Source organism: Sinocyclocheilus anshuiensis, unplaced genomic scaffold, assembly GCF_001515605.1.
Source record: "Sinocyclocheilus anshuiensis isolate Anshui unplaced genomic scaffold, SAMN03320099.WGS_v1.1 scaffold18, whole genome shotgun sequence".
NCBI classification, from domain to species: Eukaryota; Metazoa; Chordata; class Actinopteri; order Cypriniformes; family Cyprinidae; genus Sinocyclocheilus; species Sinocyclocheilus anshuiensis.
Genome location: NW_015546047.1, coordinates 1,335,378 through 1,351,791, shown reverse-complemented (window position 1 = coordinate 1,351,791; position 16,414 = coordinate 1,335,378). Strand labels below are relative to the sequence as shown.

The following is a 16,414-nucleotide window of genomic DNA, read 5'->3' as shown; positions in this document are numbered from 1 at the left end:
TGTTGTTGGATGTAATAATGAACATAGCAGTCGTCATTTACTCCTGACATCTGAGCCGCTGAACTCGCAGTGGATTTTGTTGGTTTCTGAAGGGAATGCTCCCGATCTGCCTAAATGCATCTATGTTCGCACGAATCATTCATGATCCAGCCTCATCTACAGAAGAACAGAGTATAATGTTTTGTAATGAATCTTTGCAAATCGCCTTTCCTAATAATGTGCTAATTAGCAAGTTTCACGATGAATAAACAGTAACCAGTCTCTGAGAGCAGCTTGGAAGAGAGGGGCGGGGTCAGCAGAGCTCATTAACATTTAAAGGGAAATGCTACAAAAACGGCTTGAACTGAAAAGAGCTGTTTTTGACAGGGTAAAAAAAAGGTGTTTTTACACTACCATTGAGAAATTTTAACCAAACTATGTTACAGACTTTTCATTAAGACCCTAAAGAATCATATCAACTTGTGGAAAACGGGCATCATATAACCCCTTTAAGTCTCTCATGATCACCAAGGCTGCATTTATTTGATCAAAAATACAGAAAAACAGTATAATTGTGAAATATTACAATTTAAAACAACAGTTTTCCATTTTAATATATTTTAAAATATAATTTATTCCACTGATGCAAAGCTGAATTTTCATCAGCCATCCCTCCAGCCATTTCAAGTCTTCAGTGTCATATATGATCTTTCTAATATCATTCTAATATGCTGATTTATTATCAATGTTGTCATTTGGAAAATACTTTGATACTTTTTTCAGGATTCTTTGATGAACAAAAAGTTCAAAAGAACAGCATTATTTCAAAATATATATATTTTTTCCCTAACAAGTCTTTATCACTTTATCAATTTAACACATTGCCTTGCTGAATAAAAATATTAATTTATATAAAAAAAAAATTACCGACCCCGAACATTTGAATATATAGTGTATATTGTTACAAAATACTTCTTTTAAAATCAATACTGTTCTTTACTTTTTATTCACAAAAGAATCCTGACAAAAAGTAATATATACACTGTGTTTATGTGTGTATATGAAATGTTGAATGTCTAAATGCCTATTTCAGACCTATCAAAATACTGCATAATACAGGAGTCAATGGTTTCTATTAGGCCCAGGCTGTTTTTCAGTCCCAATCCATCTGTACATGTCACAGTTCAAATTCAAGTGTGACCATCTCTCACCTAACCAGGTCCCGAAGGAGAATGGAATGGTTCTATCCTCTCTCTCCCAATTCTGCCAAAAAGTCAATTTCAAACTTTTTTACTTTGTGTGTGACCTAGTTTAGCAACACCACTTTCCAGGTGAGCTTAGTGGCTTCAGCCCTGATGAGTCCTTGTGGATGTCATTTCTGTGTGGGATTTTTCTTTGTCTGTTTGGAGCTGGGGTGGTGTGTATTTGGTTTGTCATCGTGGATGCTGTCACATTAGTCTCAGCCTTATACAGCAGAGCCGCCTACAGTCCTTCAGTGACTGCCTGGTGCATCTGGCAAGCTCTAATCTGATTGGCTGGTTTAACAGCTTCTGGGAGTAAGGACAGACAGGATTTTATCAGTCTTCCTGGAAACAAAGTGTTTATCAAAAGTGCTTGTATTAACTTTGTAAGAAATGAATCACAGGAACTGTCAATGGTTATGAAAGACACTAAGTACAGTTTTGCTTGAGGTAGTTAGAAGCATATTAAAGGAATAGTTCATCCAAAAATGAACATTTGCTGATTTACTCACCCTCAGGCCATCCAAGATGTAGACAAGTTTGTTTCTTCATCAGAACAGATTTGGAGAAATGTAGCATTACATCACTTGCTCACCAATAGATCCTCCGCAGTGAATGGGTGCCGTCAGAATGAGAGTCCAAACAGCCGATAAAAACCACCACAATAATCCACAAGTAACCCACACAAATCCAGTACATTAACATCTTGTGAAGTGAAAAGGTGTGTTTGTAATAAACAAATTAAGGCATTTCAACATTTAAGAAAGTAAAAGTGAATTCCAAAAAAGAAATGCTTGTAAAATGAAGGCATGAGAGAATGAATAATGAAGGAAGGAATAAAAGAATGAAGGAAGGTTCATTAGTTTGTTCATTAATTTGTTCGTTCACTCGCTCATTCATTTGTGTTTGCTTGAAAAGGCCAAAAGTCTTCAACATTTTAAATCAATAAAATCTGACAAAAATAATTTTAGCTACGTCAAATCAGACAAAATGTGCATACATTACAAATCATGAAAGTTCTGCCTTTACCCAAATGGTGACTGGCTCTTTTAACCGAAAGGTGCATCTTCCTTTCCTTTAGCCACCATATTCAGCCTTTCAGTGTCTCATTCTTTTTTTCTACACGTGGTCTATCCATCTCAGCCCCTGTCAGCGGAACAGGAAGCCCTCACAATGCACTTTAGAATGTCTCAGCTACTATTGAATACACCAGTGTCTCATTGTCTTATCAATACAGCCCAATGACAGGAACACCAAGTACACTTTTTTTTTCCATCAATCTGTTCAAAACAACTGCACATCGGGAGCATCAATCAAACTACACAGACTTCAGTGAAGTCATCTGGGAATAAACCAGAGAATCGGTCATCACAGTGCATTCAAAAAGAGAAAACCCTCCACCTTTCTAAATATCTATGAAACGAATCCTTGATTCTACTAATTTATAAAAAGTCCTGTGTGTGTTAATGACCCGTGAGCAATTTAATGTGAATTCCTAAGTAAAGCGAGCACCTGACGGAATGTCTTGACTGTTTGCTGAGAGACGCTCAGGGTGGGGAACTGGAATGGGAATAATGGGACAGTCAATTCAGAAAGATGAATTGCACACAAACACGCACACTGCCTACAGACAGGATGGTCCATCCGGAGAATGTTCCAGAGACAACAGCTTCACGCCAACACAAAGGACTCCAACAAAGTAGGGACACTCTCCAAGGTAAAGTTTGGAGCAGTCCATTAAAATGGAAAAACAATCATGAGCGGGCGGTGATGGAGTGAAGACCCTTTCATGGTGCTGTAAAGAGAAAAAGACTTATTCCTCCCCCTAAATGCAAAAGATTTCCGAGAAGGGGCACATTGTATGCACAGTTGGATAATAAACTACTAAGTATGCAGAATCACCCTGTCTGATTCATTCCAAAACAATGTGGTGATAAACAGTAGTGTGTCATGGACACAGTGAGAAGGAGATTTCATTACACAGCTCTTAGGCTACACACAGGCTTTGACCGATCACAAAACTTCAGAATGGTTCACCTAAATCCTTTCCAGAAAGGAAGAGTTCACCCAAAAATGAAAATTTGCTCAGTACTCACATTGAGGCCATCCAAGATGTGGATCACATCTGATGTGGAACAGCTGATAAAAACATCACAATAACCCACAAGTAATCCACAAGACTCCAGTCCATCAATTAATGAGAGTATATAATAATCCATAACACTTCCTCCAGTGAAAAAGTCCATCCCCTGTTGTACTCTCATATTAAAAAAAAATAATAAATCAACATTTGTTGAGTATTTTGATCTGTGCATATTTCTCTCCTGATTCAGACTTACATTGACTTACTGGAAGCAATGTTTTGAAGTTAAAAACATCTTAAAAAGGGATTTGTTTCACAAGATGATGATTGATGGACTGTGGATGACTTGTGGATTGTAATGTTTTTATCAGCTGTTTGGACTCATTCTGACGGCACCCATTCACTGCAGAGGATCCACTGGTGAGCAAGTGATATAATGCCAAATTTCTCCAGATCTGTTCTGATGAAGAAACAAACTGTAACTTGGATGGCCTGAGGATGAAAACATTTTCATTTTTGGGTGAACTATTCTTTTAAAATGAACTCCTCAAAAAAATATGAGGAAAAACACTGTTAGATATTAACGATGAACTAACAATATTTGTAGAAAATCGATTCAGAAAAAAACCATGCATACTATAATATGTGAATCCATTCTTTGTACATTTTTCTTTATCTAAAGTTTATTATTTTTCTTGCAATGTGTTCATAAATGAACAATGAGGAAAAAAGAAACTTGAATCAAATTTACATGCTATTCAGAATGTGTAACTAAATATGCTGTTGTAGTAAAACTATGATATACATAATACCCTAAATAAGTTTCAAAGCATGAAAATGCATTAACTTCTAAATTGTAGATAATGCACATGCATTAATATCATTTTAAAAGAAACAGACAGTTTTCATATGCTGTATTTTTTTTTGTCTTGATACTTTTGACACGTTTAAAATAACCTAATGTGAAATATGACATAAGACTAAAATGGAAAGAATGTTATACAAGTCCTTGTCTTGAATGCACATGCATTAATATCATTTTAAAAGAAACAGACAGTTTTCATATGCTGTATTTTTTTTGTCTTGATACTTTTGACACGTTTAAAATAACCTAATGTGAAATAATATGACATAAGACTAAAATGGAAAGAATGTTATACAAGTCCTTGTCTTGGTTTGCTGTTAAAGTGAAAGGATAATAGCCACAAACACCAGTATCCTACATGCATTTCTATTCCTGTTCAAGTCAAAACAAGTAGGCAGGCTTGTGCTAAATCATTCTGGAAGCTGAGAATAATAAGCCCAGCAGGGGGTGGAATGAACAGTGAAATGTTGTCAATTATCGCAAAATGTAGAGCAGTTGGATCCAAATTTCAGCTGAGAAAGTTTTCACTCTGTGAATGTTAGGTTTTAATCACAGCCCTCATACAACATATGATTTGAGCTGAATTCAAATCATGCGCTTGTAAGTTAACTAAAAGTTAGTCAAGCCAAACTTTGAATGTGTAGTTGACAAAGCCTTTCTTGAACAGGTCACAGGGCAAAAGTATATGTAGAGTAAATGTACAAAAGGATGATTTTCATAGAATGACAATGATAAACCGACAGAGATAGAATTCCAAATCTAATTTAACCTGGAAAAAAAAAAAAGTCATGTTTTCAGAAACATTCTAAAAATAAAGTCACTAATAAAATAACCCTTTACTTAAGTATTCTGGCTGATATAATTTGTAATGAAAGAGTTTGAAAAATAGCTAAATAGAAGCTTCTTCACTACTGGTCTCAGACATTTGGACTCCTCTTCATATTTAAAATTATTTCTCTAAATGGCAAAATGGCAAACTGAAAGCTTTTGAAGTACACTGTTCCTCATGCCAAGATGCAAGTCAAGCATTTATGCATTCTCCAACATGGAGGAAAATAAGTTCATAATCTGCAAATCAAGTCTCATGAAATATCAAGGACTAAAGATGCACTATAGGATCATATCAACAGATCAATACAGCAGCTGTGTTGTATTGACAGAAAGCCTTTGAAGTTGCTTTTCCGATCAATGTCCAAGATGCACATCTATGGGAGTAAAGATTTGTAGTAAAAAAAAAATTTAAAAAAAAAAAAAAGGATGCTAACTGGACCAGGACTTCAGTCTAACAATATCAGCTGGCAAAACAATATAAAAGAGTTTATTTATAACATTAAAATAGATATGTACTTTCAAACAATTGAAATCACATCGTTTAAAATCCAAATTACAAAAATTAACAAACGCAGTGGGTCAGGTTCAGAACTACTCTAAATCACTACAATGTTAAATTTGGCTTGTTCTTGTAAAATCTGAAACAAAACCCTCTTTATAAAAAAATAAATATAGAAAAAATTAAATAATTAAATTTGGCTTGTTCTTGTAAAATCTGAAACAAAACCCTCTTTATAAAAAAATAAATATAGAAAATTAAATAAAAAATGGCTTAACAGCCATGAAGAAACCATTTTTGATTATTCATAGAACCTTTCAGTTAAAAGTTCTTAAAAGAACCATTTCTTTCTAGTGTGGACATTTTAATAATCTGAAGAACTTTTTCCACTTTATAGAATATTTTGTGCAATGAAAACATCAGATGCTAATGGTACTTCATGGAAACACAGATGCCAATAAAGAACCTTTATATTTCACATTATTCATTCTCCTGAACACTGCTTTAGGTTGGGTAAATAGTTATTTTACATACTCACCAATGATGCTGCTGTGCTGGGCTTTTTGGGATATTCAAACAAACCGAGCAATCTGTTGGTAGCACCACAGAGACAGTGTTTACTTATTTGGGTGGAATTTTTTATGATAAACTAAGAAACTATATTTAACACAAAGCCCACCTGCATTACATTGTGTGGCAGCTTTGGCTTTCCATTTATTCTAAAAGCTGCCTAGGAGAAACAAAGATATAGGTTAAACAATATCTCCGTTGTGATTCACCATTCTTATGGGAAGTGATTGAGAGCGAGATGCAGTGAAAGGATATTTTAAGCTAGAAGTCAAACTGAGCAAGAGGTGAGAGATTATGCATGAAGGAGACAGAGACACACTACGAGCGTGTTTGCATTGTGTGTACATATTTTAAGCTAGAAGTCAAACTGAGCAAGAGGTGAGAGATTATGTATGAAGGAGACAGAGACACACTACGAGCGTGTTTGCATTGTGTACACAACAGTGTGTGTGTGTTTGTTTGTGTGTGTGTGTGTGTGTGTGTGTGAGTGTGTGAGCGAGCGTGAGTGAGTGAGTGCGTGCGTGCGTGAATGTGTGTGTGTGTGTGTGTGTGTGTGTGGGGAGAGAGAGACGCACTGAGGAATGAGGCACAAACTGCTGCTATTTATAACCCCTTCTGTAGCTACAGGGAACAGCCACCATCTGCATAGAGCAGGCAAAATCAGAGCCCGAATTTTCACCGAAAACTCACAACTAGTAGCTTACCCATGCAGTTCCTGAAATAGCAGCGGGAGCCAATCCTGGTAATAAAGAGCGTGAATAACAACGTTCAATTATACTGCAGTGTTTGTTTTAAATATTAAAATTGGATTTGTGCAGAAGGCTCCATTCACCTCTGGTTGAGATGGATTGCGTGCTGGCTTACATCGACAGCTTCCTGCGGGGAGCTGGCCACAGCATCTAATACTGTCGGAGTCGCCGTTTATATGCTTGGGCTATTTATACAGCAGCAGCAGCTTTTAATAGCTCTGTTCACCCCTGCACACCATCCTGCTGCTGCACTCATACACTACTGCAGTGATCTGTACGCAACACACTGAACGAAGGTGGAGAGAGGCGAAGAAAGACTTACAAAAAAACAGGCAAAACAGGCCAGAAATGCATTCAACCATTAATGCACCATAAGTGCAAGATGTGCAGTATTTCAAATACTGGGCACTATACCATCTCAATACAGTGCAAGCAACTTGACGTTTCTATTTACAGAAAGTGAACAAGAACGGAGAAAAAACACCATGCTACATGGGTCAGACATTTAGGTAATGCTAAATTTAGCATACTAAGATACTATCCCCACAGAGAATCGTAGTATGTATATTCTGCACTGTATGCAAATTTCTGCATACAAAAGACTAACTAGAAGACCAATAGTGTATTGCAGTGATGATATTTTTGTATCACACTAGTTCCCTAGACAAACTCAAGATTTTTCCATTGCCTTTTGGACTGCAGGAAATAAGCTGTGACCAACAAAAGCTTGACTCATACATTGTTCATAAACAAGCTTCACAATTGAACACATTTTATGAACTCCGAATCCTAAATACAAAATCAACAGAAGTAAAACAAAATTCATGTCAGTAATATGTACGCTGCACAGTATTGAGAAAGCAGTAAGCTAGTAACTTTTTTTGAAAAATAAAGTATTTAACATAAAATGAGCTTTCAAATATGAAATGCTTTTCCTTGAAACAAGTCCTTAAACAGAATTAGTAACTGGCAGCACATTAAAAATGGATTAAGAATTGGTCCTGGAACGCTTGGCCTCTGCATTCAAAACGTTCAACCAACAGCATGCATTTTTGAAGTTATAACAGAAAAGGACAAGGTCAAACCCACTGAAGACCACTTATTCATCCAAGAACCCTCTCAAGAATTGCATATTCCTTCTACTAAAAGCTCTGATTTCCTCTGGTTTGGGAGCAAACTGCTTCCGAAAACACAAATGAACACTAGCAAACATTTACACCGCATTTCAGACCACACGGTTTATCAGCACATCTGCGACACTCTAGCTTCCAGCTCCCAAGGTGTAAACTAAACTCCATGTGAAAACCAGTTCACACAACATATCCTAATCAAAGTGAAGGCATGAATGAAAATACCCCCCAAAATGCATCAGCATATTCTAATGCAACTGTCATATAATAGGCTACAACCTATTTTGCACACAAGATAGCATGCATTTTGCCAAGAGCAATTTCACTAGCACCATAGCATCTGGGTGTGGGCTGAAAGTGCTTGAAAAACTAGAGTATAAAGCAGCAGCACTATAATGCTACCATCTAGTGACAAACCATGGACAATTATCCAACCAATAAGTCAGTCAATTTAAAGAGCTAAGCCAAGGGAATGTGCACAAGGCATCAGGTAGGTAAATGAAGAGCTGAGAGTCACTGGTTATGCCACGGCTTGCCAGGTTAGTGACACCTCAGTTACTTTAGGGACACATATTTGGGATATTTTCATTACAACCACTTGCCAAGCCTGACTACACCTCTGGAGACCTAGCATAAAGACAAGTTCCATTATAAACAATTACCAGTAACATTGTGCAATATTCACATTTTTATTCAGGTGATCAAATGTGCAGCAAAATACAGCAAGAGAATGGTATCAAGAGTGTAAATATTATCCCTCATATTCTCACTCTACTTTCTTGACCACCTTTCTCTTCAGTTTCTTTTGTTGAAGCAGGATGTCAAAATACAGACAGTGATCCATAACAGTTGAAGCACAGATAAGTCCACCATGCAGAGCACCAGAGTAACCAGCAGAGCAAACATCTTGTCCTGAGGTGAAACGACATCTTAAATCGCAATCTCCATAAATCAGACCACATCCTTTGACTGAAACTCAGTATTACCTGACAGGTAGAGGTTCTTGACAGGAGTGTTGCACCTGGTCATGGCAATGTTCAGAGGCTGGTATCTCTCCAGACTATGCTCTGCAGACAGCATGGATCCATACGTAGCCTCCAGCCCATGCATGTTGATAGGAGTGACTGCATGCAACATTGCCACCTACAAGAGGAAAAAAAAAATTAAAAAAATGTAAGAAAGCATGTTGATAGGAGTGACTGCATGCAACATTGCCACCTACAAGAGGAAAAAAATTTTTTTTTTAATTTTTTTAAAAAAAACACCCCCCCACAAGCCACATGGTTACATATTTGTAGCTTTGCAATAGTTCATCAAGCTGCACTCAAATATAACTGACAAAGTTTACCTTCTCTTTCAGTTTGGGGAAGTGAACACAAGCCCATTCAAAGAGATTATTAGCAAATCTCATCTTGTACTTCTCATATTCTCCACCCCTTTCAGTCTCACTGATGTGGTTCCACTGTTCAAACCACTTTGGATTGACCATGGTATGGATTACCATACGTGACTGCCCTAAAACACAAACCAACTACTTCAGTTGGTTCGTTTAGATCAGTGGTACAGTGGTTTTGGGCATACGATAGAGTGTGAAACTTAACCTGGGAAACGAGTGCATGAAGTGGGATCCTTAGTAGAGGGGAAGGAAACGTACATCATGGGGATGTTGTCAGGTGCAGCTTCCTTGTCAGAATCAAAGTACTCTTCCATCCTAAAGCAATAAAGGAAATTGTTATGGAGCTATACTTTTAAACACAAAAGTGACTCCTGGATGTGTTCACCTACACTTCATCCATGTTGTTGCTCTTATATAGTCGCATGTTGGTTGAGGAGATGCCCAGGTCTTCCATAGTTGCATTAAAGCCTGCAAATACCTGGAAAAATCCTTTGCCTGGTTTCAAAGTATGAAGATAGTCTTGGACATCTGGGAGAAGCAGACACGCATTACCCCAGAAAAATCTAGCTAGTAATAAAGCACTTCACGTTAAGACTTATTGCAATACATTGTACCGCTTGTATGGAAGACATTCAGTCACTTACCTGGATTTGCCTGGACCTCTGGAGGCAGAAGCTTCTTGAAGGTGCTGAACATGCCAGCATTAGAAACAATGATAGGAGCCCGAACTTCAAAATCTTTACCTGCGCTCTTCACAGTCACTCCTAGTCAAAAAGAACCCCAATGTGACAACCCTTGTTTTATGCATCTGCAAGTAGTGGAGCCCAATATGCAATGGACGGCACAACCCCTTAAACTTACAATACAGCCCTAACTCGTATACAGTAACTCACCATATGCCTTTCGTATTCCATCAACTAGAACACTGGACACAGGAGCATTGACAAGGACTTTCCCTCCATGCTTCTCCAAAACCTGGATGATGTAGTATGGGATCTCACTGGCACCACCCTTAGGATAGTACACACCACGCTTGGAGTGGTGCAGGAAGAGGGCATCAATCATGCAGCTGGAGTTTTTGGGTGGCACACCTTGGAGAAACAATTCTTGTTAACTCACAAATGCAAAATAACTTGAAAATGGGAGTAAGCATTCTAGTCTTACCATAAAATATTTGAGAAAACACTGTGAGGAGGTCCAGGTTGCTGGTAAGAGACTTGACTACATCTGTTGTACTGGTGCGGGAGTATCTGAAAATTGGGGATATTAAATCAGCTATCCCACTCCACAGTATGAAGCGAGCAAACCAGAGTGGAACCATCTTCAACATACAAAGCAGATGGATCTTCTTGGAACAGATCTAAGGAAGAGACAATTTACAGGATATTAAAGGCCATAAACTAATGGGAGATAAATAAAAGCTTCAGGCCACTCTACAGATACCTTCATGATTTTGAAGAGCTCCTCGACTGCTTTAGTATCATTGGGAAACTGCTTCTTTAGATGAGCCTCCATCTGCTTCTTACCATTGTAGATGGTGTATTCTTTACGTTGAGCTCCTGTGCCAATAACAACGGTGTCCACATGGGAACCCTGCTCAGCAAAATGCACCTGGCCATCAGTGATGAGATCCAATGCGACTTTCAGGAAGCTGTTCTCATGAAGTTGTCCAACATAATGGAAGCCTGACAAAAACCCATTCATTGAGTAAGCGATAGAAGACATTCAGCTTTTGATCATTAACGCAGCTCAACGAATATCAAGGAGCGCATCTTACCACAGTCAAACTCAAATCCTTTTTCAGTGAAGGTCTTACACAGGCCTCCAGCCTTTTTATCTTGCTCAAGCAACAGGACTTTCTTTCCTAGTTTGGCTAAAACTGCCGCTGCTGTTAAACCACCAATACCGCTGCCAATCACAATGACATCCAAGTTTTTGGGTACTTCAAATTCACCAAACTCTATAAGCCAAGTAACATTAGTTAGCAATAGACATTAGTAACTTGCACCAGTGCTTCTCAAATCTGTTCTAGGGACCCCCAACCTCTGCATATTTTGTGCATCTCCCTCAGTTAACAACTGATTCCAACCCAGCCACTCATTAGTAGAGACTGCAAGACATGAACTGGGTGCAGCCTATGAGGGAGACATACAAAATGGGCAGTGTGGTTGGAGGTCACCAGGACAGGTTTGTGAAGCACTAACTTACACAACACTACTTGCAAACTAAAGCTTATGTACCTTTCTGAAGAAGTCTGTCCTTTTTGTTTTGGTCTACAACTAGTGGGCCTGGAGGGCTGATGGCCCCCTTGCACAGGCCACTTCTCCTGCCAAACAGATACCAGTATGTCCCACGAACCCAATCCACAAGCCATTCTAAGAAAAGCAGAAACCACCACATCTTCAATTGCTAGAAAAAGATCAGCTGGTGTTTTCAGTTTCAGGAGTGGCTGTCGAAAGCTACACCTTTAATAAGGTGTTGAAAACTTAAGGAGCTGTTCTTCCCAGAGACTGCAACCAAGAGCTTAAAGCTGGTGATTGAGTTATTTATTAGTCTAAATTGTGGGTGGAGAGAATTAACTTGCTTGACTACTATTGGCTTGACTTGATTCAATCAGTTTAGCAGATTGTTTTGCAGGGTAGTTGCTTATAACGGTCAACTTTGTATTGCATAAAATGTGGGAGAGCAGGGTTTTTTTAAAACTATGTGGTGAAGTAATCAAATCAGCTTAAAAAGTTGAATTGATTTGGAGTAATATTTTCCTCCTCATTTTTCCTGAGAGAGTTGCAGACAGCCAATCAACAAACACTAACCCATGCAGCCTCTTTAATATCACTTCATCTATACTTGGATCAATTATAGTAAATTCAGTTGGATGAAAAATCAGTTAAGTTCACTGATTTACTTTACATTCATTTTTAGGACCAGATTGTTTGTAAAGTGATAAAATAGCACCACTGAATTGTTTGAGAAATGAGACAGAGCAGCCTTTGGAAGACAAGCATCATAATACTTGTGAAGCAATTCTTTCATATCCTGATATTCAACAATTAAAGTGGTCAAATATGTTTGTGCTGTGCGATTCATCTTGCAAATGTGCATGTGTAAATGCAAACATTAAAATTCACTGGTCGATCACATGTGAGATAAGACAGCTGCACAGCCACATGCACTGGCTGCATTTGAAAGCAAAATTATTGCATTGTCAGTGACCCAGTCAGTCAATGGCAGTGTTTTGTGTATGAAGGCAATTCAGGCTTCCAAAGCACCATCAAATGTCAAATGATTTGCAACAAATTCAAGCGAGCTTTAACGATCACAAAGAAAATTTCAATGATTACAGGGGAATCATAAAAAGTTAAATTAAAACACACACACACACACACACACACACACACACAGAGAGAGAGAGAACACTTCATTCCACCAACTGCATGGACAGAACATTCTAGGCAGATGAAGCTGGATAATTTAATATTTCGCCATTTCTCTCATATTTCTGCTCACAAAGGTAGGTAGCTTTTTTGTTTAGCACTCACTCCAGGCGGAGCATTTGATGTGAGCATTTTTTAGGGAGCAGGCCAATTGGAGTCTGAGAATCAATTCCAGACTTCTTATATGTTCTCTGCTCTGACGAAAAAAACAGCAGCGAAGTGAGCTTTTAAAATGTGTATAACAAGAGACAGACAATAACAATTGATTGAAGGTATTGATGATCTTGCGATTTTATTTAATATATGTATCAGTTTTGAAAACAATGTTTGGTTTTCTGTTATTAACAGAGGTGGGAATGTCTAATCACCCAGAACACACCATCAACCATATACTCTAGCAACACCCCAGCAAATGCATAACAAGAGCCTCGCAGCCACCCAGAATATTCTACCAACCAGCAACACTTTAGCAAACACCTAGAACATCTAACTGACCAAACTATTGAAGTTTTTTAAACAAGACTTTAAGACAAGCCAGAAAGCCAAGCCAAGGTTTGTGCGTTAGCATGGACTCACTAACTTTAAGCCAGAGAGCCAGAGATAGGCTACCTTGCTGAAGCACAAGATGGCATTAACACTCTGCTGCTTGAGCAAATGAAAATTGTAACTTAATGAGAGTATGACAACTAGAAAATGAATGTTGAATAATAAAATAAATTCCAAATTCTATTGCCCATCCTCTCAGGATGCCCGGTGTCCTGGAATCAGTGTTACAAGCAGCCTACCCCAGGCACATCGTTTTACCATATTTGTAGCATAAAACACCATCAAACCGATGAAAACTTCAGATCTTCCAATGTTTCTCTATGGTGCTGAAACCTAAAGATGTCCGAGTTCCACTGATACTTGTCAAGTTGCCATGATCGGCCTATTCTTTTTCAATAGGGCCCGAGCACCGATGGTGTGAGCAGGGCCGTTTCTAGGCATAGGCAAGCTAGGCGGTCGCCTAGGGCGCCACCAGCTGAAGGGGCGCCAATGAGCGCACGTACTGGCACTTTTAGCAGGGTTGTGATAAAGAGTGGCACGGTCACCCTGAAATATGACTGCCGCCCCCACTGGATCCCCCAACATTATTGGGCTAGAGTACTGTCAATCTGACGATGCCTGTATGCCACTAGATCAGAGTGCTGTCAATTGCTGCCTGATTGTTGCATGCAAAGTTTGCATTTGGAGCGCTCAACAATGCCATTAGATCAGTGGGCTCTGTCAGTGCTTTGGCATGATAACACTTTTTTTTGCCATGCAATAAAGCTAAGTTCAAAGGCGCCATTTTTTGCGCCAATGCATTGTTAAAGGATCAGCGTGTCATGTAATATTCCCATATAAACTTTAACATCCAATTAAAAAATATTTGTATAGTAAAATTCGCTAATTCATGAGATCAATACATCCTTTATTAGACCGCTTTGTCGAGTTAAATGCATCCTTACAGAGGTGTCGAAATGCTGAATCAATTCATAGAAATGCTGAATCAATAGGGATTTCGCCTAGGGCATCAAATTGGCTAGAAACGGCCCTGGGTGTGTGGACCCTATTGCAATTGCTCCGTTTCTTATTAGGGCCCGAGCACCGATGGTGTGAATCACATTTTTGAGGGCCTAAACATGCCTGAAAACTCACTAAACTTTGCACACGCGTCAGAGGTGGCAAAAATTTACGTCTGATATGGGTTTCTGAATTAGTTGTGGCAAAATGGCTCTATAGCGCCACCTATAAAATGTCAACGGAGTGCGCCTCAATCTACGTTTCACGTACTGTACATGTACGAAACTCGGTAGACATGTAACACACCAATACCTACAAAAAAGTTTGCTTGGTACAAAATCCAAAACCCAACAGGAAGTCTGTTATTTTTGTGCACTTTTTTGCCATTTTCAGACCTCGTACTTTAACGAGCTCCTCCTACAGTTTTAATCGGATCATCTTCAAATTTGCTGAGTGTTATCATAAGGCCTTTGCGATGCAAATTGCGAAGATCTTGAGTTTTCATTGAAGGGCGTGTCCCTGGCGGCCTGACAAAGTTCGATGTTTCTCCATGAAACAGGAAGTTGCTGTAACTCAGGCAGAGAATGTCCGATCTGCCCCAAACTTCACACGTTTGATAGGAGTTCAGTCCCGAACACATGTCCATGCCCATATTCAGTTATAGTCATAGCGCCACCTGTTGGCAACAGGAAGTGACATGTTTAACACTGTTATGGACTCCTAGCAACATATTAAAAAGTGCCAGCAAGTGTTAAATAGGCAACATGCTAAAACATGCTAGCAACACTTAGCTAATTTGCTAAAGTATGCTATTAATACAAATAAACAGGAAGTTGCTGTAACTCATGTATACAATGTCCTATCTGCCCCAAACTTCACACGTTTGATAAGAGTCCTGGCCTGCAGACATCTACATGCTCCTATTCAGTTACAGTCATAGCGCCACCAGCTGGCAGTAGGAAGTTTGGCACATATAAATGACTTTGACATATTCCTCCTATATTTATCACTTTAAATTCATATTGCGCACCGTTGGCTTTTTTCCTTAAGCCACCGGGTGGCGGTGAGCCCAGGTGCGAGGGCCCTTTAATCGCTGCTTGCAGCTTTAATTTCATGTTATATTTCTTCAGATGGCAAATAGGCCTATCCATGAAGAAAGTGGAGCGGCCGATTGGAGAATCGGATCACCAAACAATTACGGGATGAATCTCAGACATATCCAAATGGGATTTGATTTCTCAAAGGACTTCCGAGTTAGCCGAGAAGCTGTAATTTTCTGCTTTACGAAAAAATGTAAAAACAATTCGTTATTGAACTGAGCCAAGCTTGTGTTTTTGACTCACAAAGAACCGGTTCATAAGAGTCATTTGTTAATGAAGCCTATTAGGCGCGCTGCGTGTCCGCGCAACCATCATGCACAGTTTACTGAAAGATGTGTTTTCTTGCCATTATTTTTGCTGTCATCGCAGCTGCTGAAAAGTAGCACATGAAACACTGATTACATTTAGATTTTATTCTGTGATAATTAAATCACTTAAGAGATTTGTTTTGAATGAGTCCTACACTGAGTCATTGCATCAGCATTTTTTTTTTTTTTTACATACGTACAGTAGGCAGATTTCCTTTTGTGTGCTGGGGATATTGCGTTGCAAATATGAACTGTAGCTTTGGTATATGTGAGTATACATATAATTTAATTAAAAGCTGGCTAAGCCAACAGATGGCAAGCCAACAGTCCATTATTGATCACATGTAGCACACAAAATGGCAAAACTGGCTGTTTGATAATAAGTAAATTTGTAATGCAGGGGCCAACCGCAGCACATCAGACAAATGTACATCAAAAGAAATGGTTTTTGATCAAGCTTTGTACTTCAACTTATTTCTGTTTAACAGCATTTTGGTTCTTACTCAAAGCAAGCAAGTTGACATCACTCAACATATAAGGGTTTGTACTGAAGATAATGATAGTGACAAACCTTCACTGTTTGTGTTGCTGTTTTTACATGTTAAAAACATTAAAATGGGAATGAAATAGATTAATGACTGATATATCCATCTCAGTAGCCCTTTCACATATTTTATAGTCTTT

At 38.6% G+C, this 16,414-nt stretch overlaps 1 protein-coding gene across 1 annotated transcript; it reads right to left on the bottom strand.

Annotated features, from left to right (window-relative positions):
• Positions 1–8,623: 8,623 nt before the first annotated feature.
• Positions 8,624–11,871, bottom strand: LOC107699030 (putative all-trans-retinol 13,14-reductase). Its single transcript, XM_016500188.1, has 11 exons — positions 11,584–11,871; positions 11,121–11,303; positions 10,787–11,028; positions 10,508–10,703; positions 10,237–10,434; positions 9,988–10,107; positions 9,733–9,871; positions 9,549–9,658; positions 9,296–9,462; positions 8,934–9,090; positions 8,624–8,859 (listed from the first exon to the last, which is right to left on the bottom strand). Exons 1-11 carry the CDS (start codon positions 11,741–11,743, stop codon positions 8,714–8,716), a joined length of 1,818 nt encoding a protein of 605 aa, XP_016355674.1. The 5' UTR covers positions 11,744–11,871; the 3' UTR covers positions 8,624–8,713.
• Between the last annotated feature and the right edge of the window lie 4,543 nt (positions 11,872–16,414).

Bases quoted from the DNA above. Each gene is read 5' to 3' on its own strand.
- LOC107699030 (XM_016500188.1), bottom strand. From the start codon at position 11,743: ATGTGGTGGTTTCTGCTTTTCTTAGAATGGCTTGTGGATTGGGTTCGT. The intron at 11,304-11,583 runs GTACATAAGCTT...CTTGGCTTATAG, and splicing joins GGACAGACTTCTTCAGAAAG to AGTTTGGTGAATTTGAAGTA. The intron at 9,659-9,732 runs GTAGGTGAACAC...TTATTGCTTTAG, and splicing joins AGCAACAACATGGATGAAGT to GATGGAAGAGTACTTTGATT.